Raw genomic sequence first — 22,042 nt, 5'->3', positions numbered from 1 at the left:
GATGCTTTTGAAACAGAAATGATGCTTCATCCTGATCCTTTTTATCTTCATCTCCTAAAATTGCAGTTTGAGAGATGTGTTTATTTTTCACACATCTTGCACTTTTTTTGGTGATGAGAACGTGTGATTTTTCTGTGCTCATTTGATGCTCCCCTCATTATCTTCAGATCAGATATTTCACGCATTAATATCAATGTTTCTTTGATGATCAGATGAGTTTCATGCCTATCGAAGCTGTGCAAAAAAAAAAGAGAAGAGCATCTTGTTGGTAAACCTTCAAATTCAGAAAGCAGAAAAAGGGAAGTCTATACATAAGCGTTGTTAAAATCATAAATCTGCGTCGTTGTAGTCAGTTTGTTGTAGGAACAAAAACAAATCTCTTAGTTTGAGGACGACACACTGAACACAGAGGCGACATTTTTCCTTTTATTTCTACGGATCTCACATGTATCGGGTTTCTTGTCACAGCGGTTTCAGCACTAATCAACTGCCTCCATCTCCAGATCTCTCTGTTTTTGAAACCCATCCTCGTGGACTTCCTGGTGCTGTTCGATTTCCTCTATGTGGTTCTCCTGTGGCCCATGGATGCCCTCAGAGAGTCCATGTGATTGGCTGGTGCTTGTTTCTGGAGGCACAGCATGAGAGATCGTGAAAGAACCAGCGATTTCCTTCAGAAGCGCCTGCTCGGCCTTCAGTTTGGCCAGTTTTTCCATCAGTGGCTTTGTTGGTGTCGCTGTTCCAGCAGAGGCAGGGGGTGGAGAGTTTTGGACTGGGTGATCCTCTTTGAGGCCTTGTCGGTCCTCCTGCACCTTGTTATCCTCCTTCTGTGTTGGCTCAGGGGGGTTTATGTCCGGTTGTGCTTTTTGCACTTTCTCATATAAATTCTTCCTTTCCTCTTGCAAAGCCCTGCAGAGACTCTCAAGCTTCTGGTTCTTGATAGTGAGAAGCTCAAATTCCTTTTCTTTGATGGCTTTCTGCAAATGATAACTCACATCAGTTGCATTTTTTTTTTTTGTAGCGAACATATTCTGCCTGGAAGGGGAGTGGGGGTTTTCAGAAATAAACAAGTGCTTGTGTGGAGAATGGCTCTTACATCTGCCACCATGTCAATGAGGCTCTTGTTGCAACCATCAAAACGAGTCTTCCATGACTGACACTCCTTCTCCAGCTTCTTCATTTTCTTTGCCATCTAAACAACAACAACAACAAAGACATCATGTTATGTGGCACACGGGCTAAAAAAAAAAAACTGTAGCTGTTGATGTTTGTAAGTGAATATCCCATGGGATTCTTTCATCTTGATTTTTTGCAGATAAGCTAAAAATTCTGACAAATATCACGAAGCTGACTGCAAATATTCTGTCGAGCAGTTCTTACTTTGTCCATGTCCTGTTTGAAGCTGCTGTAGACACTGTTACTCTTTGACACCGTTCCCTGGAACTCATCAAACTTCCTGGAGTACATGTCAAGCTGAGGAGAAGCGACGGCAAAACTTTACACAAAGGCAGAAAAGCAAGCCAGCGACGCCCATGACACGTTACTCTACCTGGCCTTTCATTTCGGTTTCTTGCTCCTTCATAACCTTCAGTTGAAGTTTATACTCTGACGCCTGCTTTAGCAGCTGTGGGACATTGAAATATGTGAGACTGACTGACAGGAGACTGTAATTCCACATGTGTCGCTAAAACAGTTGCAGAGCTGAACAAATCAGACGTGCGAAGCATACGTGGTCTTTTTCCAGCTTGTGCTTCTCCTCGGCCTCCTTCAGGATCATGTTCGCCTGAGTCAGTTTGGTTTCCAGCAGCTTCTCCTTCAGGTCTCTGTGCTTGAAGACCTTTTCCAGGTTCTACAAGACATTCGGGTGAATTTGTGAGTCACTTTTCTCACAAAGAGGTGTTCAATTTCTCGCTCAGCACGCTTTGGCTGAAGCGCTGTGTCTAATAAGTGTAAGACAGATTTGTGTGGGTTTGCATAATCGCAGTACATGCAATGAACTCTGCTCCCACTCATTCAGAGTGAGAGTACAAATTGACCTTCCTATGCTTCGCTGTAACTGCTCTGTCTGTCTGGTCTGCTCCATACCGCCTCTCGCTGGTCGTACTGTGAAATGAGTCCCTTCAGCTTTTCAGCCAGAGCACTGTTCTCCTGACACAGCTTGGTGTTGCGACTGCTGTGTTCCTCTATTTGGGCCTGGATCTCGCTGAGAGTTCCCTGGAAATGAGTGGTGATCTCTTTCCTCTTGAGGTCGTCTTCCCTGCACCGCTGCAGCGTCTCCTCCTGCAATTCAAGAATACCTTTTAGTGCTTAATACACCAGTTCCCAGCTTTGACTGTCCTGTTGTGATGAACATATGGTGACACCACCTGCCAATTCAGCTCAGATGACTGCTAATGGCACTTTTTAAAGCTCTGCTTTGGCACCACGCTGGTTTGGTTTATCTAGAACAATCTGTTGTTAAGTAATGACAGAGCTGAAGTACCTTTAAAGTCTTGTTATGTCTCTGCAGCTCTCTGCACAGCCCCTCCAGTTTACTCCGAGCCAGCACAGCCCGGCTGTGCTCGCTCTGAAGCTGGTCCTTCTCCTTCATCACTTGGAGTAGCTTCTTCTGCAGAACTTTCATCTGCTTCTGATCACTACGATGCTCTTCCAGCTGCAGAAACACACGCAGACATTTCAGCATGAAACTCAGAGGAGGATTAATATCGCAATAATGCATCACCTCGATACATTCAGTCACTCACGAGCTCGGCATGCTTCTTTATGATTGCTTCCAGTTTCTGTTCAGGACTGTCGAGTTTATTCAGACTTTGCATCAGCAGCATGGCTTCCTTCCCTAAAGAGCCAGAGAGAATTTCAAGTTGGTCACCATGTTGGAGAAATTATTATGGGTTTTGGTTTGAATTAAGTATTAGACATATATGCATTGATTTGCTGTGATCCTGCTGTGTTTTGTGTCAATGCACAAAGCTTTCTTTAAGTCATATGATCCTTGTCTGGAATGTGCAGACAAAGTCTGAGACAGGAAGAGTTTCCTGCAGGGCATCTGTTTTTGTCAGCTGCTTGGTTGACCAGTTGCTTAAGGTTAAAGGTCAGGAAGAGAATGATTGTTTTCTGTGGTCTGCCCAGCAACTAGGAGGAGTTAAGCATGGTTTATAATCGGGTGTTACTTCAGCATCTGCAGAGAGAGTTCTCTCTCCAAGCTCCAGCGTGTGCTTGTATTAGTTTATAATAAAATGTTCATTGTAAGAAGACAGTTGACTCTTAGATGTATTACAACTTCTCAAGACCAGAGTATTTTCCACCACAACCATCTGTCAGTGGCAACCCTGTAGTAGATTTTTAACACTCTGATGGAGATGTTTTCCCCTGGAAACCGTCATCTGGGATTATAAGAACGCTGTAAATGAACAACTGACACAACTATAAAAGGCTCATGGAAAATACTATTTTACCTGATTGATGCACTTCCACACATTACAGCTCTGTTTCCACACCTATCAGTTTCAGTACAACATGGACTTTTCCTGACTGAGCTGAATCAAACCCACTTCAGCCAAAATCAATACAACTTTCTCTAAAAAAAAAAAAATAAATAATAAAGGAAATAAAGAAGACAAAGACCTAGATTTTTGAGCATCTTCTTCTCCAGTTTCTGGTCCTTGCGGGCATCTGGCTCTTTGGCGGCTGTGACCTCTTCCATGTCCTCTGGCTCAGCTGGAATCTGGGCTGCCTGGTAGGTGCTAATGATGTCCTCCAGCTGTTGGCCCAAGTCCTCTGTCAGGTCAATGTGGTGGTGTTCGGACGGCGATGCCTCTGGACCCGTGGGGGCAGGGCTGCTTTCCTGACAAGTCTCCATTATTCTGAGCTAGTAAGAGATGGAAGACAGCTGGCTCTGTCACGGAGCCCAAAAATAAATGAATCATTTTCACAAGGATCCATGTTGCTCTTCTGATTATTCAACACATTTCCCTCTCAGAAATGTTGACGTGTCACAGGAAGCCAGAAACGCCACTTGATTTTTCTGCTACTGTGATTTTCTCACTGAAACGCGTCAAAATGTCCAATAAACTGTTTAAGCTAATGCATCCTCAGATTGGCTTTGTGTCGTTGTGTGAAATGACTGCAGGAGACTGCAGGAATGCCAAAAGCCTGATGTAATTCAGAAGCAGTATCACTATTACACACAGCGATCGCAAGTTCAAGTTTCTACTACAAAAAAACATTCCTCTTGTTATGCGTTTTTCAACAGAATATACGTGGTTACAGTGTAATATCTGATGTCTTATCTTATGTAAGCCTCTAAATCCTGTAAAAGTCTGAATAGAAGGAGATTGTTTGTCTATTGACAAGCAAATAACATGTCAAAACAGCAAAATGATGAATTAAAGTGCTTTTATGTTTCATTCATGATTAAACTATATGGGCTTTGGTTCAAAAACTGATGAACAAATGGAAAAATTATCTTATAATTTTGGTTCTAACACTAATCAGCAAGTTAACCTTAATGTTTGATCAAACTAAAAATGATTGACCTTAACATTTCTGAATTTAAGAACACCTGCACCAACTGAGCGGGTGCAGCCGTGGCAGCTTTCAGAAAAGCACTTTCAACCCATTTCCAGATAGTTCGAATAGAAAATACCAGTCGAAGCAAAACACAAAATGGTCATAAAATCTTGAACTGACTGATTGACTCCAGTTACATAACTTTACCAGAATGTTCTCACTACCAGGGCATGAAAATAACACACTATCGCCACATTTTGTAAAATAGTCACAGATGAGACAAAGCAGCATCTAAACCCACATCTAAGATGACGTCGGGCTGCGTTAGTGCTTCAACACAACATATAAATATTATCATGTGTGATGAATAGTAAGTATGCTTTTGGAGCCAGATAGATTAAAACATTGCTTATTTCAGCAAGACAATGCCAAACATACCAACAGCTTGGACCTGCAGGTACTAGAGTCTGGGTGTTGAACTGGCCTGGTTTTGTCGTTGTTGATGCAACACGGTGGTAAACATTCCCTTAAACCAGCCTTTTACATAACTCATGTGTACTGTACACATAGAGCTCAGCAGGAAACATAAATATTTTATAGTATAGGTAAATTTCACAAAGCATCTCCCTCGTGGCAAAACTGTGATAAAACAACAGCCTGTAAAAGTAAGTTTAAAGCCTTTTTGGTGCATCAAAGTGTAGTCATTTAACGTGACATTGCCTGCTTGTTTCTGTCTCAGTGTGCAGGCTCCCAGTCAGAGCCTGTTTATGTGCATAAAATTAGTGCAGCCTTCACGCTGCCTGTGCTTTCACAAGCAGAGCACATGGCACCTGTTCCAGACCCACAAGCTATTTTGGGAACTTCTTAATATGGGCACATTATTTATTTATTTATTTATCTATTTCTAATCCACTGTTGTTGATGTCAGTTTTAGTAGTTATGTGCATGAAAGCTGCATTTTTCAGCATTTAGTTAAAAAAAAGAATTTAAAAAAAAAAACAAAAAAAACACCAAGGTTACGTAAGTGTCCTGTTTTCTGTTCAGTGTTTTCAAAGGAGGCAGACGTTCAAATAGTAAATCAGCTAAAACTATAGGGCTGCTGATTTCTTCATCGTACAGGAATATGACAGCCGAGGAGCACAGTTAAGGTGTTAAAATGTTCTCATTTCTTTCCACAAGTGAATTTCTTTCAGTTTAGTGAACAAATGACGCAGGAAACTCTCCCTACAGTCAACAGCTTCTCCTTTTTGTGGCATCTTCAAACAGCCGTCAAACTCACTCAGACACTCATTAGTACATTAAATGCTGGGAGGATTGGAAATCTTTCCCATTTCTTTAAATGTTATTTCTTCTGTTATTTACGTGCAAATGTCTACGAAGAAGCAGGGTAATGAGCAAATAGGGTCTTACCAGGACCAAGGGCCAGAGGGGGAAAAAGAAGAGTGTCGAGGGGCTCGGACAGGCTGCCACCACAGATACAACAGCTGTGATAAGACCACCTCAAAATAACCCAGGAGAGCAGAGCTCACTCTGAGTAACAAAAGTGAGGGAGGAAGCAGCATGTCTCTGTCCAGATACTACTGTAAACATGATCAGTGTTGTTCTCTGTGGATTCTTTCAGCTTTACGGTTTGTTTTTTCTTAGTGAGCAGCCATTTTATGTGACGCTTCTGCTCCTTTGAACTGCTGCAGTACTAATTTCATTTGAAGCTGGGTTGTAGTCAACAGCCATGTAATTATTCTAACAAATGGGCTCTACAAGCTGAACTAAGCAGGAGAAGATCTGGGGGGGAAAAAAGAAAAGAAATCTCTGATTGGCCAGATTTAGAGCAGATCTCCTTTTAAGCCCAAAGACAAGAGTCAAAGTTGGTGTAATGAGCTGGAAGAGCCCCACTCTCTACATACATGCGCTGCACATGCAATATTTATTATTCAGTGGAGATGGAGCAGATCTGCTGAACATGATACTGACAAATAAAGCCTGAATGTGGTTTAATACAATCCACAAGGTGAGCACTATTTTTGGAAGCATTCATTTATTTCTCCTGCTGCATGTTATGACTGCAGTAATAATTTTTCACCAGAGGATGTCACTGGAAGGAGTTCATCCAATTTTTCACTCTGGGGATCTTTATTTTATTAATATTATCCTCGCCTAAAGATGAACATTTCCCCCCTTCACCGTGATTCAACCTGTGGTTGAAGGAAGAGACCAGGAGCTCGTTCTCAAGTAAAAAAAAAAACCACGAAAGAAGCCGCAACACACACACACACACACACACACACGCTTGGGTTAGAAGTATATTCTTTTTAAAACAATTTTGAATTTAATCTGAAAAAGTAGAGCACCAAACAATAAATTCCTCATAGCAGAAAAGAGGCACTCCATCCTGACTAACCAGTTTTGATGCAAATTGCTGAACAAACAGATTGGCTACTGAGAGGTAAAATGATTTGTCCTCTGTGTGTTTTACAGGGAATTTCCAGACATAAGAGGCACAATGCAGTTTGGTGAACATGAATACACATTAAAAAAAATAAATAAATAAATTTTTTAAAAAAAGAGAGAGAGAGATACATAGAGAGATACATAGCAATGAGTGAACTCAAAGCTCTAAACATCTTCAGAAATGGAGACATAAATTTAAAGCAATGCACCTTTAAATTTTCTTTATGTAAACATGAGTGAACAAAGTACTTTTTTTTAAATTCCACTCTCAAACTGATAACCACTTGAAGATGTGAATACAATTTTTGTTTTTTCTTAAAAGATGACACATTGTGTTTGTGATCAACACTGCTGTATTTGCCCTCATCAAACCTCGAACCTTGACATCAACTGCAGCCATTTTCCCTCTGAAAGAGATACAAATAATCCACATAAAAAGTTTTCAGGATTCAACACTGCAAAAATAGTTTAAATCATAAAAATACACACACACACACACACATATATATATATATATATATATATATATATATATATTTGGTGAATGGTTACTTACATTTTGAGCTGAAGCACAAAGTCAACCAACTAATGCTGTTAACATCATTCTTTTAGTATAACTTGCAGTAAGTGAGATTGATTTTTCCAGTTAAATGTGAAAATGCATTAATTTACTGTTGGCTGATAACCGTAGCCCCTTGGATTAGTGTCCAACATATTTCACACAAAGAGAGACGTGACAACAAAAGCAAAACAGCTGGAATGTATTAAAATCACGAAACAAGAATACATGTTTTACCCCCTCTGCTTCAACATCCATGTAAGTTCAAACATCAAAGATGAAAAGATGAAAGTGCATCTTTAAAACTCATTTAGAAAATGCTTATGGTCATCTGTATAGGCAAGAAAAAAAAGCCGTCTGTTTAATCAAAGCAAAGACATGAGCTCAAAAGCAATGCCAGCATGGCTCACTGCATAACTGCATCACTGCTGCATAAGTACAGATATACCATATAAATAGTAGTCAAATGTTTACAAGTATCAATAAGTGCTTACGCTCTAATATATAAATACATCTTACAGTATTGATAATTACATAATTACTTCCTCTATTTTTGTGCAATAGCAAATCCCATGCATTTTTACCAAGATAAAAACCACAACATTAAGAAAAATGCAACAGAAGAAACTTTTCTTGTTAAAGATTGTTTCACAAAACTGAGCTGCAGCCGTCCGTCGGCGTCAACAGACGGACCAAGAAAGAAAAAGCTTTCCATTGACCAAACTCTCTGAAAAGCACAGCCGCTTCTGAATAAAGTACCTTGACGTTTTCCATACTCATCTGATGATAAAGAGATAAAGAAGAGCAACAAAAGAAAGAAAGAAAAAAGGCACAGACCCTTGCCGCTTGATCAGAAGCACCAAACTGCACAAGAAGCATCTACTTAAAATTTGGTCAGACTTTTTTATAATACACATACATTTCCCCTTATAAATAGTCTGTAGTTACTGCACTACTGCATCACACCTTGATATGATTACATTAACAACAGTCGATTTTCAAAGTACACACAGTAAAATACAGTGTTTGTATGCATCTAAGAAGGATTATATGTTAAAGACATCTGTACAGGATCCATAAATATAATTTATGTGCAATTGTACGCAAACTACTACGTCAAACAAAGGCATATTAGCATAATATCTTTCCATATTGCACCGGCACCCAATAATGATTCTTCACCTTGCAAAACCTCCTGCTTGTTCATTTGACTAAAAAAAAAACCCTCTGAAGAGAAGAGCACATCAGACAGGGTTGGGGTTCTCCTGCAAGACCAGGCCATGTGTTATCATATTGCCTCCAGTGGGATAACGATGAGTTTATGTGCCTTATGGGACGATGACAGTTGCAAGTGTGACAGAAGGAGCATCTGTTTCTTGATCAAACCAAAGTGACACAAAAAGCTGTCTTAATGAGGGTCCTCTGTGGTAATTTTCAGAGAGGCGATGGCTTTTACGCAGGTCTGGACACTCTCCTCCTGTCTGCTGTCCTTGACACCGGGGTCAGGGCTTTTCTCCTGAGCGGCCTGGCAGCCTGTGATGTCCTCTCCACCCATCTCAGGCCCATGGACAGATCCATCCCTGCTGCTGCAGCGCTGGCCTTCGCTGCTTTGCGGGCTCTGCGCCGGGGATGGACTGACATCGGTGCTGGGGGAGGTTGGGGAGTGCAACATCTGGAGCCCTCCAACTGGAACGACAGGGAGCAAACTGTGGGCCTGCTGTTGGGAGTGAAGAGGGAGGTGACTGAGGATGTTCTGGTAATGAGAACTGGCAGCACCAGGCAGCGCAGGAGCCAAGCTGCTTCTTTGATCCTGAAACGACATAACTGGCAGCATTAGGTGCAGCTTCGCCAATGTTTGCATGTGAAAATATATCATTTAGAATCATGAAATTTGTTAAAGAAATGTGAGGATTTATTTTGAGGCGATGGGGTTCATGACTGAGGGAACTAAAACTTCCCAGCATCAAGATAATCTTCAGCGAATAAAATAAAACAAAATTTGTTTTTTAAACATTTTTTAGCTAAATGAGCTCTAAAAATTGTGATGTATGTAATCTACTCAGATTTTAATTAAAGTATCACCACAATATATGGACTACCATTACAATTTTAAAGACATTAATGCACAAGGTTAATAGTGACACAAATGTTAGCATGCGAATGAGGTGAAATGCTCAATTTAGCATATTAACCTTTCCATTACAGATGCATTTATATTTATACATATATATATATATATATATATATATATATATATATATATATATATATATATATATATATATATATATATATATATATATATATATATATATATATATATACATATATATATATATATATATATATATACATACATATATATATATATATATATATATATATATATATATATATATATATATATATATATATATATACATATATATATATACATATATATATATATATATATATATATATATATATATATATATATATATATATATATATACATATATATATATATATATATATGTATATATATATATATACATATATATATATATATGTATATATATAAAAAGAAGGAGCGAGAGAGAGAGAGAGCAAAACAGACATGGCTATTACTAAGTTAATACTAATGAGCTGTAAACATGCTTAGCATTATGCTACTTGCTAAACTATAGCATGCTAACCTTTTCATTGCAACTGCAAAGATTGCTGTAGATGTTTAAATGACGCAAGGTTTTATCTAGTTTTTATTCATGTGTAGCTGGGCATAAGAAAACAGTGCAAATGTTTCTAAATGCACTTTTAAGCTGAGAATATACTTGCTTTATAACCTTATATTTGCATAGGCAACTGGTACCACTGTGGGTTGAATTTATTGTTTATGTACCAGTTTCTGTACCATGCTCATTACTGGAGAATTCATGGACACATTAGAAAACTCGCATAGTAACTTCTTATTAACTGGATTTGTAGGGTGTAAATTATAACCAAGGTGATAACAGAGAAGATCGACATTTGGTTTGTTTTTTAGAATAAAAACAAGCTAAACCCCAACAACAGAATTGCAGACGATGATGAAGGTTCGCAAACAAAGCATGAACTGTCTTGTTTTAAAAACTTTTCATCATAACTTTTCATCATAACCTGTGTCCTTACATCTGGTCAAACATGTCTCTAAACTCCTACAAACTGGAAAATCCCACATTGCAGCGTAATAGCATTCCAATCATGTGTATGCATGATTAAAAGCAAGTATATTCCCTGCCTTACAAAATATTTCCTAAATTTGAAAAATGTTTGCACAATGCAAAACTTAAAACTACCAAATTTTATCACTTTGTCAAGAAACATTTGGAAACCGTATTAACTTAATAGGTCTAAAAACAAAACAAACTTATTTGCAAAGTAGCTTTATAGCTGGAAGAAGAATGCAATGTAGCACACACCATTTCCATTTCAAAGGTTCCTTGCTGTTGAGCCATCTCCATCTTTACTTGATGTCTGATTTTGTCACCACTGCCTTTGTGTTGGTGCGAGCCTCTGCGCGGTGATACAGCCCTCAACACAACCCTCTGCCTGCCTCTCATTGAGGATTCGCGCTTCCCAGTAAGCTCTGTTCCAGGAGACATGGGTCGTTCCATTGAGACTGGGGAAGGATGCTGGATGGAGTTAAAACTGGGTGAACCGGGCCTCAGTGGAGAGGTATCCCATCTTGGAGAGGAGCGACCTCGCGGGGAGAGCTCTCGCCTCGGTGATGGATAGCGCAGGCGCGAAGGGGAAGGCTCCCTAAGGGGAGACTCCCAGCCAGGAGAGAGCAGGCATGAAGAGTAAGGGTCAAAGAGAAGGTTGGTCTGGTCTGGAGACAACATGGTCAGAGAATCTTCATCCACAGACTTCTCTCTATGGTCGGCTGTGAGGGCGTGTCGATGATCTGAACCAGTTCGTTTGCTGGAGGACTGTTGGCGGACTTCAGCTCCAGGCAGTGAGGTGATGGAGCAGCCATGGACAGCCGCTGTGGATGTAACTGACAGAGAGGTAACGCCACACTGTTGAGGACTTGTGCTTCTTGAACGCAACTTTGGGGTAGAATCACCCTCATAGTCATCATCCTCATCATCGTCCTCATCGATGTCATCAGCTTCCTCATCCATACCATCAGAGTCCTCAACATCTGAGAACTGATGTTTGGTGGTTGCTGCTACCTCTGGTTTGGATTCCTGCTGGATGTCATCCACTTCAGAGGATAAAAACATCGGTTTAGCCAAGTTTATTGCAAAACATCATCAAATATCCAAGATAAGTAAACCTCTTCTTACCATGCTCCTGTATTTCTGTGTCATCCATTGTTACAGACACTCCAAGCTCAAGACATTTCTTCATGTGCGCCTTTGACTTCATGTGTTTAGTCAGGTTTCCTGTAGGCATGAAGCAAATATTTGTTTAAGCAGAAGTTGCGTTCCAGGCTGCAGAAAATACCTCGTTATAGGCTACCCACAAAAGAAAGTGGAAAAAGAAATAAAGAGTTGCTGATTTTGCACAAAGGCTTGGAGGTGCAGCATTGTTGCACCAGCAGCACAAAACTACACAACTTGTGCTGCTGCTGCAGATTCTATATTTATTCCTTATTTATTTATATCTATCACACATTTTTTTTTCCACACAAATGTTCATTTACAGCACTTGAACTCAGGCATTTAAGATTTCTATTTAACATAATTCTGTGAATTACTATGATTAACTTGTCTTTATGATTTAAAATGCCCACCTTTAGTTTTGAAAGCAAAGTTGCAAACCCTGCAGATGTATGGCCGCACATCTGTATGGGTCCGGATGTGTTTTTTCAGCATGCTTGGCTTCTTGCAACGGATACCACACTCCTCACAAATGTATTTACCCCGGCCTCGACCTCTCACATACACATAGTCTTCATTGGACTTATACCTGACAAGAAAAAAAACACATTTTTTCTGTTGCTTTCAGCTCTATGAAGTGAGCATAGGTTGATGCTAACATAACTGCAACACTTCAAGTCAGCACAGATGACAAGTAATATGGCAGCTTGGATCTTGACTAACCCTCCCTCGAAAATCTTAATTCGCGTTGGCACCGCCTGAGCTGTGGAGGCCTCCCTCTCTCTCCACTCCTCCTTGGCAGTTTTGGCTCTGCAGCTGATGTCTTTCACCTTCTTCCCGTAGGTGATGTCCACCTCTTTGGGCTCGGGTTTCCTCTGCAGCTGAATCAGATGAACGTACACCATGTTAACACCCATTTTAAGTGGACACCGTATCGACAGTGAAACACGATGCGTCCAATATTATGTGTCACACATGGTATTACACAGCATGTTGTGCAAACATGACCTGTGCTCCTGAAAGGGGAAAAGCCATGTACATTCACCTGAAAATGAATCTATTTTAATGCATTTTTTTTATTGAAAAACACAAGTGATGAATTAAAGTTAAACCTTTAAATCAGCAGAAGGCGGATGGTCTTTTCAGATACTTTCCAAGGGAATGTTCTGCCAAGTGATAAAAGTCTGCAGTTTGCCAAATTCTGGCTACTAATGTCCTTCAAACCTCCTGCGCTACAAACAGTTATCTCTTGCTGAAAACTTCCGCTGCCAATAGAAACAGATTCATTCAATCAGTTATATTAACTGATTAAATTAGCAAAACCAGTTAAATGTGGGATAAAGAGTGCTTTACCCTCAAACAGTCGAGATGAGATCATTTTCTCACCTGTTTCATGGTCTGCCTCCAGAGGATAAGGGATGAAACCAGTTTCCCTGTGCCAGGCTGACACATGGCGGCCACGGTGTATATAACCTTGTCTCCTCTCTGTCTGGACCGCAGCAGAGCCAGAGCGGCGCTGGTGCTCAGTTCAAGAGGGTTGGGATTGTGGGAACTCACACACCATGCAGCGTACACCGAGGCGAAAGGGGCGTTGCTGCGAGAGCAACTCGGCTTGGTGTAGTTGAGATAACACCAGCTCACACCTGTCGTTGTGCGAAGACTTGGAAACTGAGATAAGATTCTCGAATGCTCTGAGTCTGAGATCAGGACATCTCGACTGGTAACCAGCTGTGCTGCCATATCCATCTGCGCTCCTTCTTTCACTTCGCCGACTGTTATGATCGAGTAAGGCGGTGAGCTTGTTTCAAGGGAGCTGCTATCCATAGCTGTCTCGACTCCGTGTTCGGCAGCCTCAGATGCTGTATGATGAAGTGTGATAAATGCAGCTTTGTGTGAGTCACCCTGACCACGGGGTGTTGATGCACGCTGCATTTCTGACCTGCGCCCCTTCTCTTCACCCAAATGGCATTTTCCTAGCTCCACTGCACTCAGTTCCTCGACAATCTGTCCAAACATTCGTTCTTCTTTCACTCGTTTTTGCTGCTTGACCTCCATGAACAGGTCCAGGCTGCTGGCAGGGGACAGCATCCGTTTGTTTGCGCCGCCACTGGAGGCATTCGTAGTTGAGATGGTTCTGGAGGTCAGAGACAGAGGAATGCCTGTCTTGAGCTTAGCTGATGACAAATCGAGGGCTTCGACATTGAGGGTGTGAGCTGTAGGCGGTTTTGTGTGAGCTAATACGTTATGAGAATCAACATTTCCAGGCAACCGGGATGTGTGACTCTGAAGAATGGATGCACTAGCACCAATACCATCATACTGATTGTCAAAAATCTGTGATACTGATGTGTATGTGATACTGCCAAAAGATGGCACGTGAGTCTGGATTCGAACAGGTACTAAGAGGCTTGGATGAGGCAGCTGGCGAAAAGTATTCCCAGTAGAAAATATTGGCAAAGTCTGCGGCAGAAGAGTGGCTGCTGTGAATGGAGGGGAGGTGCTGCTGAGGTACTGTGGAAACATTTGTGATGGGACTTGTGTTACTTCAGTATCCATATTCAGTGACTCCTGTCGCACCAAGTTTCCCCTCCTTCTCTCCTTCAAAGCACTGATGTCCACGTGTCTAACTTTGGATGTTGGAGAAAGGCTGCCATAGTCAAATGATATGCTGCGTACCTCTGGGAACTCCTTGCGCAAGTTGCAAGGCGCCTGCTCTGAGGAGGAGCGTCTCATTTCATGCTGCTGACGCTGGTTGAGCACAGAGAGGGTGTGCCCACTCCCCGGCACAGCTAAGAGCTCTAGTGGCTTGCCAAATTCATCTTGCCTGGCTGGAGAGACCGATTTCAAGCTCTCCTCCCTGTCAAACGAAAAAGTGGAGCTATAAGATAAGTTGCTGTCTTGGCTCGGGCTGCGGGAGAGACTAGTGCAGGCAGATTCAAAACTAGATTCACCAGAGGAGTGCTCAATTTCAGCTAAACGGAGTCTTTTCTTCTTTGGAGGGAGCTTCTCTGGAGGGAATTGTGCTAAAGTTTCGCTCCTTTGAGGCCACTGAAACTCCTCCACGTGCTTCTCTGGCTCCTTTACCTGCACTTCGGGAGCTTTTTCTGGACTGTCAGGCTCAACTGTGACCCTGATTTCTGGGACTTGTATGTTGGGCTGCCGTACAAGTTTGGGCCCCAACTGATCTGACTGCCCTAATCTACTGTCAGGCTCCATCTCGAGAGATTCACCTGCCTCCATTGCTTGAAAAGAAGATATATTTTCCAACCTCTGACCATGATATTTGTAAGATTCTGCTTGTTCAGGGAGAGGCCTGTTTATTGAGTTTGTGTGCTGGATAACAGAAATTACATTCCCTAAGGTTTTTCGACCTGATGTTTCACAGCTCACTGATTTGTCCATGTCACACCTGTCCAAATGTCCTCTCCCTAAAGCCATAATGCCCATAGCAGCTTGTTTTAAATCATAGTCCTTGGTTGAATCAAACATTTCCTCACACCGCTCATGATATCCCTCATATTGACCTGGCAAATCGTCCTCTTCCCTCTTCTCTTTTCGACGCTTCCGTGTTGCCAGTTCCATTGCATGTTTCTGATGGCTCATACTCTGCACCACAGAGGGGTAGTTTTCCATTTCCAGTCCTGAGGGTGAAATGCCACTTTCGCTCATCTTTCCATGACTGTCAGTGTCTGTGTGGCCATCATGTGCGGATAGCTCGAAAGCAGCTTGCCGCCTGAGTCTCCTCATGCCCCCGGTACTAGCTCTCTCATCAAAGGAGTGGCTGCCTCTGAGGGCTTGAGGCATAGTCAGGCACACTGCTGAGGACGTTGGCATTGAGTTGCTTCTGATCAGAGGCCCCATGTCAGAGCCGGCGTCTAAGTCCGGCTCTTTTATCTCCTCCATTGTGAATGATTTAGTGTTGATTTTGATTGACTCAACTGTGTCTTTTTCTTGTGTGAAAACACGCGACACGCCTTTGTCTGAGCCTTTCCCAGTATATTCACACGAGTCTACACTACAAGCCACAAAAGCCGTCGCCTGTTTAGGGCTCGGCCGATAACACTTTCCAAACATGATCTCTTGATAGGACTTTGCGTTGGTGTTTGGAGGACCGGTCTGGTGCTCTGAGCTCTCAGAGCGTGAGAAGTAGCCTGAATCCGTGCTGCCTTTGCTGGACTGACTTGGAAGCGACAGATTGTGCTCAGAGTCACTGCTTCTTTTCTCAGAAAGTCGAAGTGCAAGCCTCTGCTTGATCGTGCAAGATTGAATTGCCCGACTAGCCTCGGCCGTGACAGGAGGCGCATTGATTTCTTGAGGTTGGGATGAACCATCCTGAGCTGACACTGACGTGGCTCCCTTTTTCTGAGCTATGAGATTGAGTACTTTTACAGCAGTGTTATCTGATCCCTCCATTGGAGAGTCCAGCAGCAGTAGCGGGTCATTAAGAGCGTCCTCGTCCGTGTCCGTGCTTTGCTCAGCATCAGAGAATAACTCTCCTTCCCCTTCAAAAGACCCCTGGTCTGTGTTGGCATTATAAGAACCAAGTTCTGAGAATGGCACTGTTCCAGCTTTGACTGAGTGAGCATGGGATTTTCTGTGTTTGTAGAGGTTACTCTTGGTTTTGAAGGAGAATCCACAGGGGATGCATGGATAAGGCCGCTCTCCAGTGTGTGAGCGGATATGTTTCTTAAGCACACTGGGTTTGGCACATGCCCTTCCACAGTAATCACAAACATATTTCCCTGGTTTTTGTGGTTTCTGCTCCACCTTAGACACTGCCTCTGACAGCTGATCCATCCCTGAATGGGAACACTGTAGCTGGACTTCGGGTGAAGCGGGAGACTTCCTTTGAGAATTGGGTCCTGGTGAATGTGCTGAAACTTTCCATCTGCCAACAGAAAACGGCTTGGTGGACTGTTGTGGAAACGAAGACACCTCATAGTCTTGATGGCTCGTGGACTGGGCTTGGGAGAGCTGATCTTCTAATTGCAGAGATTTCCCTGAGTCAGACATTTCTTTAAAAACGCATAAACCTATGCTTGGAGCTTCTTCTTGTTGCCACCCTATGGCTTCCATCTCGACTGATGGTCTCCTCTTTGTCTGAGCAGCCTCTGATGTGCCTTTTCTCTGTGCAGCATTTCTTTCCTGACCCTCAGTGGAGCTCCTTACCCCTGCGGTAGTTTCAAGTGACTCCATGAATCCAATGTCACTTCCTTTGTGATCAATGTTCAAGGATGATATCTGTTATGTAATTGTATTGGTTTCAACATGTATGTGAATTGCAGGGAAGGGTCATCTGAAAGAAATAAGGAAGAAAAGAGAGTTAGATAGCCCTAATATGGGTGCTTTTATATAAAATACAAGCTTATAAACATCTATTAAGTGAGCTGTAAAAGCATTAAAAAAAAGAAAAAAGTAGAATAAAAAAGTCCACTGCCTGAAAGTTAGAGCTATTCAAAGCTGTTTCCCAAAAGTCCCTCTGATTAAACTGGAGTATAAAATTCATAATGAGCTCCATCACAGCATGAGTGGAAAAAATGACCTCTTTGCAAAGGTACCTCATGTCAACCCTGGCAGACGCCCTAAATTTCCCCGAAACCCAATGAATGTGCGTGCCAGTACTGCAGTATGTGTCATAAATGGTTGTTCATGTGTGCAGGTTTATTTTAAGTGTGTGTATTTGTGTGTAAGAGCTGGAGGCTGAATGAGAAACAAGTAAAAAAAAAAACAAAAAAAACAAATCCAGCATGAATTCTTTATCTTTATTTGCTAAAGTAGTAGAATCCAGCACATTTTTTTCTGGTGCTCAAGTGTTTCTATTTCATGCTGATCCTGTTGAGTTCAACTAACAGGGTAATGTTGTATTTTCTACATTTATTTGACAGCTTTACTTCCCTCTAAGATTAAGAATTTACACAGTGGGTGATGTGAAAAGTCTGTAAAAGGACAAAATCTAGTGTGTAGTCATCTTCACATTTAAGATGATGAATTTGTTCACATTTTATTCCTGTGAAATGCTGATATGACTCATCTCAGTGAGGAAGAAATTATCTAGTAAATTCTCCAAGTGCAAAGCTGAACACAAAGTGCTTCAATTCAGCAGATTTAACTATAACAATCTGCTCACACACTGATGTTTTCTAATGGTGTTACTCACACAGTGGCGGGAAACCAAACCTAAAATATTACATGTTACTGCCAGTACTTCAGCTTATTTACTAGGATTTCTCATGCAGGACTTTTTCCTCTGTGTCATCATATTTACATTGTTGGCTGGTTTATTTTTATTATAGTAAAATATCTGAACACTTTCCTGCAACTCTCTGAGTATACCTGCACACCCAAGTCTTCATAGATCTGCAAACTGGTGACAACTCAGACATTAAGACTGTTTTTGCATCACAAATTTTCTCTCTTGAAACACTTTATTTGTCGCATTAAAACCAACATGCATCTACAACACATCCCAGCACACACAGAGAAGAGGAAACATGATCAGTTAATCTGCATCTTTTCTACAAAGCAGATGCTTAAATCTGCTCTTTTACCCCAAACACATGTCATCACAAGTCTCTTGTTGGACTGAGACCTTCACACCTGCCTGCGTTTCCGGTGTCATCAGCACATTGATCTGCAACAGGACCACATGCTGTACTGTACGTAAACAAGTCTGACTCCAGCAGGAAGCATCATCACGCCTGTGGTTACAGGGAGCTGGTTTGGCCGTTACACCTTCACTTCAAATCACGGGCATGGGTATCTGAGGACACATCGTTTCCATCTTCTCAGTATCAAACGCCGTGTCCTCCCTAACGAGGTTATGTAGGATTATCTGGTTCAAACCCTCTGAGTTCCCCTTAATTAGGACATCCTCCAACTCTCCCTCTCCTGCTCTCACTCTCCTTTCTTTGTTAGCACACCGCTCCAGCACAAACCACAGGATGAGAAACCAAGGTGACTCTCGAGATGCTGAGAGATGCCTGAAAGCAGGTTTTCCACCTCGTACTTGTTTGTAAAAAAAAAAAAAAACATCTCTTCAGCCTCTTTACGTCTCCCGGTCACTCTGCTTCGGATAAATTTAAGGAGTCTTTCTACTGTAATTTACGGCAAAAAATGTGAAGGATTGTAAGGGGAAGAGGGAGGTGAGGGAGCAGTGGAGGTAGGGGATAGATTGGAAGGGTCCATGTTTCAATGGGGAGGTTTACAGAGGTAAACTAAGTGGGGTGCCTGGGGGGGGGGGGGGGGGTAACATCATTCAGAGGCCTGGGAGGGAGCTCCCTTTCAAGGTGACTTCATTGCTTAGTTTCCATCCTCTGTGAGCCATGAGAGGAGGGAAGGGGTATGTGAGTGCAGAGTGACAATGAGATAAGACCCTCAGAAACAATGCATACCTTTGAACTAAACATAGCGGAGTAGAAACACATTCAGCCTCACTGACAAGTCAGACTTCTTTTTTTTTTTTTTTTTTTTTTTTTTTTGTTTTCCCCACACATTCCCATCAAGCTCTCACCTTTACAAAAATATATGACACAGCAGCAATGAGGTGCAACAACAGGAGGCAGGTGGGTGGCAGTAGGTGCGTTGTGTGTGTGTGTGGGGGGGGGGGGGGGGGGGGGGGGGGGGGGGATTTGTGGGCTGAGTGTGGTACAGTATGTCCGCATGGATGGAGATACGACTCCGTGGAGACATATATTTGAACAAGCAGGCACATCCCTGACTGCTATGAGAGAAGACAATGAGCAAAAACAAATGCTGTGCTACAGAGAGCATCGTTATGCTGCTGCATTACATCATTAGAGGCTAAGTTGGCCATTAAAGGGAACAGGCATAAGATCTGACGCTGACAACCACTCCATAAATATCATAAGGAGACTGTTAAAAAAAAAAAAAAAAAAAAGCCTGTGTTGCTCTCACAGCAACATAGCATGCAGAATGAATCAACAGCTCTCTCTCTCTCTCTCTCTCTCTCTCTCTCTGTGATCACAGTGACACAAAGCCTGGTGGAGGAAAAAAAAAAAAAAAAACAGCCTCGGCTCATACAGCAGCTGACATTCAGTTATCAAATATAATCCTCATACAAACCTGACATTTGAATAGTCCCCTGTCCCATATCGACAGTCACATGTGACATTCCTCATACTGCATAGTCCGTTTCTCCATTCTCCTCGTGTCTGGGTAGTAATAATAATAAAAGAAATCAGCAAGGTAAAGTCCCATCAGTCACGAAGCTGCTGGCCGACTGGGTGTACATTAGAAGATCTATTGATGCGAGCTAGTCACCAGAGAAAATACCCAACCGTGACGTGCGGACCCAGGCACAAAAATAGCAAAGGGGCCCTGGGAAGGATTACACAACAGCCCACGTTTAAGGACGCTTTTCCTCTCGCTCTCTCTCTCTCTCTCGCTCTCTCGCTCTCTCTCTGTCCCCTCTGTGTGTGTGTGTGTGTGTGTGTGTGTGTGTGTGTGTGTGTGTGTGTGTGTGTGTGTGTGTGTGTGTGTGTGTGTGTGTGTGTGTTTGAAAGCACAGCAGCAGCTGCCTCAATGCACACACAGAGTGGAGAGTCATGATCCAAAGAACCAAAACATCACCTTTATACAAAGACATTGTTCATCCACCCTTTGTTTCAGTGAAGTATTCTAACCTGGTGTTTAATGATGTGGATGCTGACCCACATTCAATGAGAAACCTGCATCCTAACCCAGATCAATACACTGAACGTGTGTGTCAGTATACCTAGAGCAGAGGGGGAAATGCAAATAGGACTGTGAAAGACTGTAATCACATGGTGCTACATCTGTGAATGTACATTTCCTACAAGGCGAGCCTATTCAGCGCGTGCACTGAGAGGGACTCAATGAAAGACAGCATGTGGCTGGTTTGTGAGGCGGCTGCAGAAATTAGACTTGTTCTGTGAATTCTGAGACACCCACAGCCTGTTCAGAGCCAGTTCTTCCCGTCACGACAGGATCTGCTTTGTGAATGGAGAGAGTCGTGACGAGAGGGGTGTCATTAACACACAGAGAGAGAGAGAGAGAGAGAAAAGGGACAATAATGCAGATCATGTGCAGCTGCAAAACCTCGTCCTGTGAATCAGATGTACGGGTTGAATTTAATTTAACACAGTCTCTGCAGGAACGCAACAACTTGGGAAATCTTAAGACTTCCTCTGAGCAAGAGTTTGTGCAAAAAAATACGACTGAAGACACAGCAAGTGTAACATTTTAGTATATGCTTAGTTATTAAGTATTGTGCTGCTATAGATGGAAATATACGCTGCTCAACATGTAACCAGGGCCGGATTAAAAGAGCAGAGGTCCCTGGGCCCAAAGTGTTCCAGGGGCCCCCTTCCCCACCCCAGCATTGTGAAAATTGTGAATGATTTACTGTGAAACAACATTTCTAACATCTCTCAGCCAGCACACACACTAAACACTTTGGTGTGACTATCTGGCATTTTGTTTTATGTCCAAACTGCTGGTGTTTTCCCTATGTGGGCCCCACATTGGCCCTTGGGCCTGTGCCCATAATGTCCATTGGATAAGCCGCCTTGCATGTAACCTGTGTAATTTCTGCTTTTTAAAAAAAAGCATAATCAAGATTTAATATCTAAATTGGAGCAAATTTCAATCTGGTCTCATTTTTGTCTGTCAGCGCGTCAAATTTCCCGATTGCAAACTGATTTACGACCACTCATTTGCGGGGAAACTCTGGCTGCTCAACACAATGTAATTTACACAACTATAAATAATTCACCCGCTTTGACCATCCTCTTCAGTTTCACTCTGTGCTAGTGGGGTGAGAACAACTGGGCACCTCTATGAATAGGAGTCCTTGGCTTTGGGTTTGCACCAGCTGTGCTTTCTGTGGCTCAGACGGTTTTTTTTTTTGTTGTTGCTTTTTTAAAAAGAGATCCTACTCTTAGCTTACGCAGCAGAACAAAGGCTTATGTAACCACTTACAGCTGAACTTCACCGCTGAGTTCAGAGAACTCTTCCCAAATGGGAAGTGTTGATCTCCAGTGCGACAAAACTCTCATTTCACCGCGCATTTGCTCCTGGATTCAGTGAGAGAAATGGTGAACGTAATGGTCTGTGTATTGACTGAAACCCCACAGTATTGCAGAGAGCTATTATTAGACATGGCCTCTAACAAGCCGAAGATGAAGTTGAAGCTAACTAACTG

At 42.2% G+C, this 22,042-nt stretch overlaps 2 protein-coding genes across 3 annotated transcripts; both read right to left on the bottom strand.

Annotated features, from left to right (window-relative positions):
• Nucleotides 1-413: 413 nt before the first annotated feature.
• Nucleotides 414-6,020, bottom strand: txlnbb (taxilin beta b). 2 transcript variants are annotated; one of them, XM_079261822.1, is made up of 10 exons: nucleotides 5,917-6,020; nucleotides 3,622-3,865; nucleotides 2,742-2,833; nucleotides 2,480-2,650; nucleotides 2,083-2,277; nucleotides 1,727-1,846; nucleotides 1,547-1,621; nucleotides 1,378-1,470; nucleotides 1,094-1,189; nucleotides 414-974 (listed from the first exon to the last, which is right to left on the bottom strand). In XM_079261822.1, exons 2-10 carry the CDS (start codon nucleotides 3,854-3,856, stop codon nucleotides 480-482), a joined length of 1,572 nt encoding a protein of 523 aa, XP_079117948.1. In that variant the 5' UTR covers nucleotides 3,857-3,865; nucleotides 5,917-6,020; the 3' UTR covers nucleotides 414-479. The 2 variants fall into 2 exon arrangements, with proteins under 2 accessions (XP_079117948.1, XP_079117947.1); XM_079261821.1 differs by having other exon boundaries at nucleotides 3,622-3,892; nucleotides 5,917-6,016.
• Nucleotides 6,021-6,894: 874 nt separating this feature from the next.
• On the bottom strand, nucleotides 6,895-20,097 carry hivep2b (HIVEP zinc finger 2b). Its single transcript, XM_079262097.1, has 7 exons — nucleotides 19,942-20,097; nucleotides 13,246-17,155; nucleotides 12,583-12,740; nucleotides 12,273-12,448; nucleotides 11,824-11,922; nucleotides 10,954-11,741; nucleotides 6,895-9,323 (listed from the first exon to the last, which is right to left on the bottom strand). Exons 2-7 carry the CDS (start codon nucleotides 17,053-17,055, stop codon nucleotides 8,922-8,924), a joined length of 5,433 nt encoding a protein of 1,810 aa, XP_079118223.1. The 5' UTR covers nucleotides 17,056-17,155; nucleotides 19,942-20,097; the 3' UTR covers nucleotides 6,895-8,921.
• Nucleotides 20,098-22,042: the final 1,945 nt, after the last annotated feature.

This window comes from Telmatherina bonti, assembly GCF_933228915.1.
Source record: "Telmatherina bonti genome assembly, chromosome: 22".
Lineage (NCBI taxonomy): Eukaryota > Metazoa > Chordata > Actinopteri > Atheriniformes > Telmatherinidae > Telmatherina > Telmatherina bonti.
The sequence above is the reverse complement of the archived record's forward strand: the minus strand, read 5'-3'. Positions and strand labels throughout refer to the sequence as shown.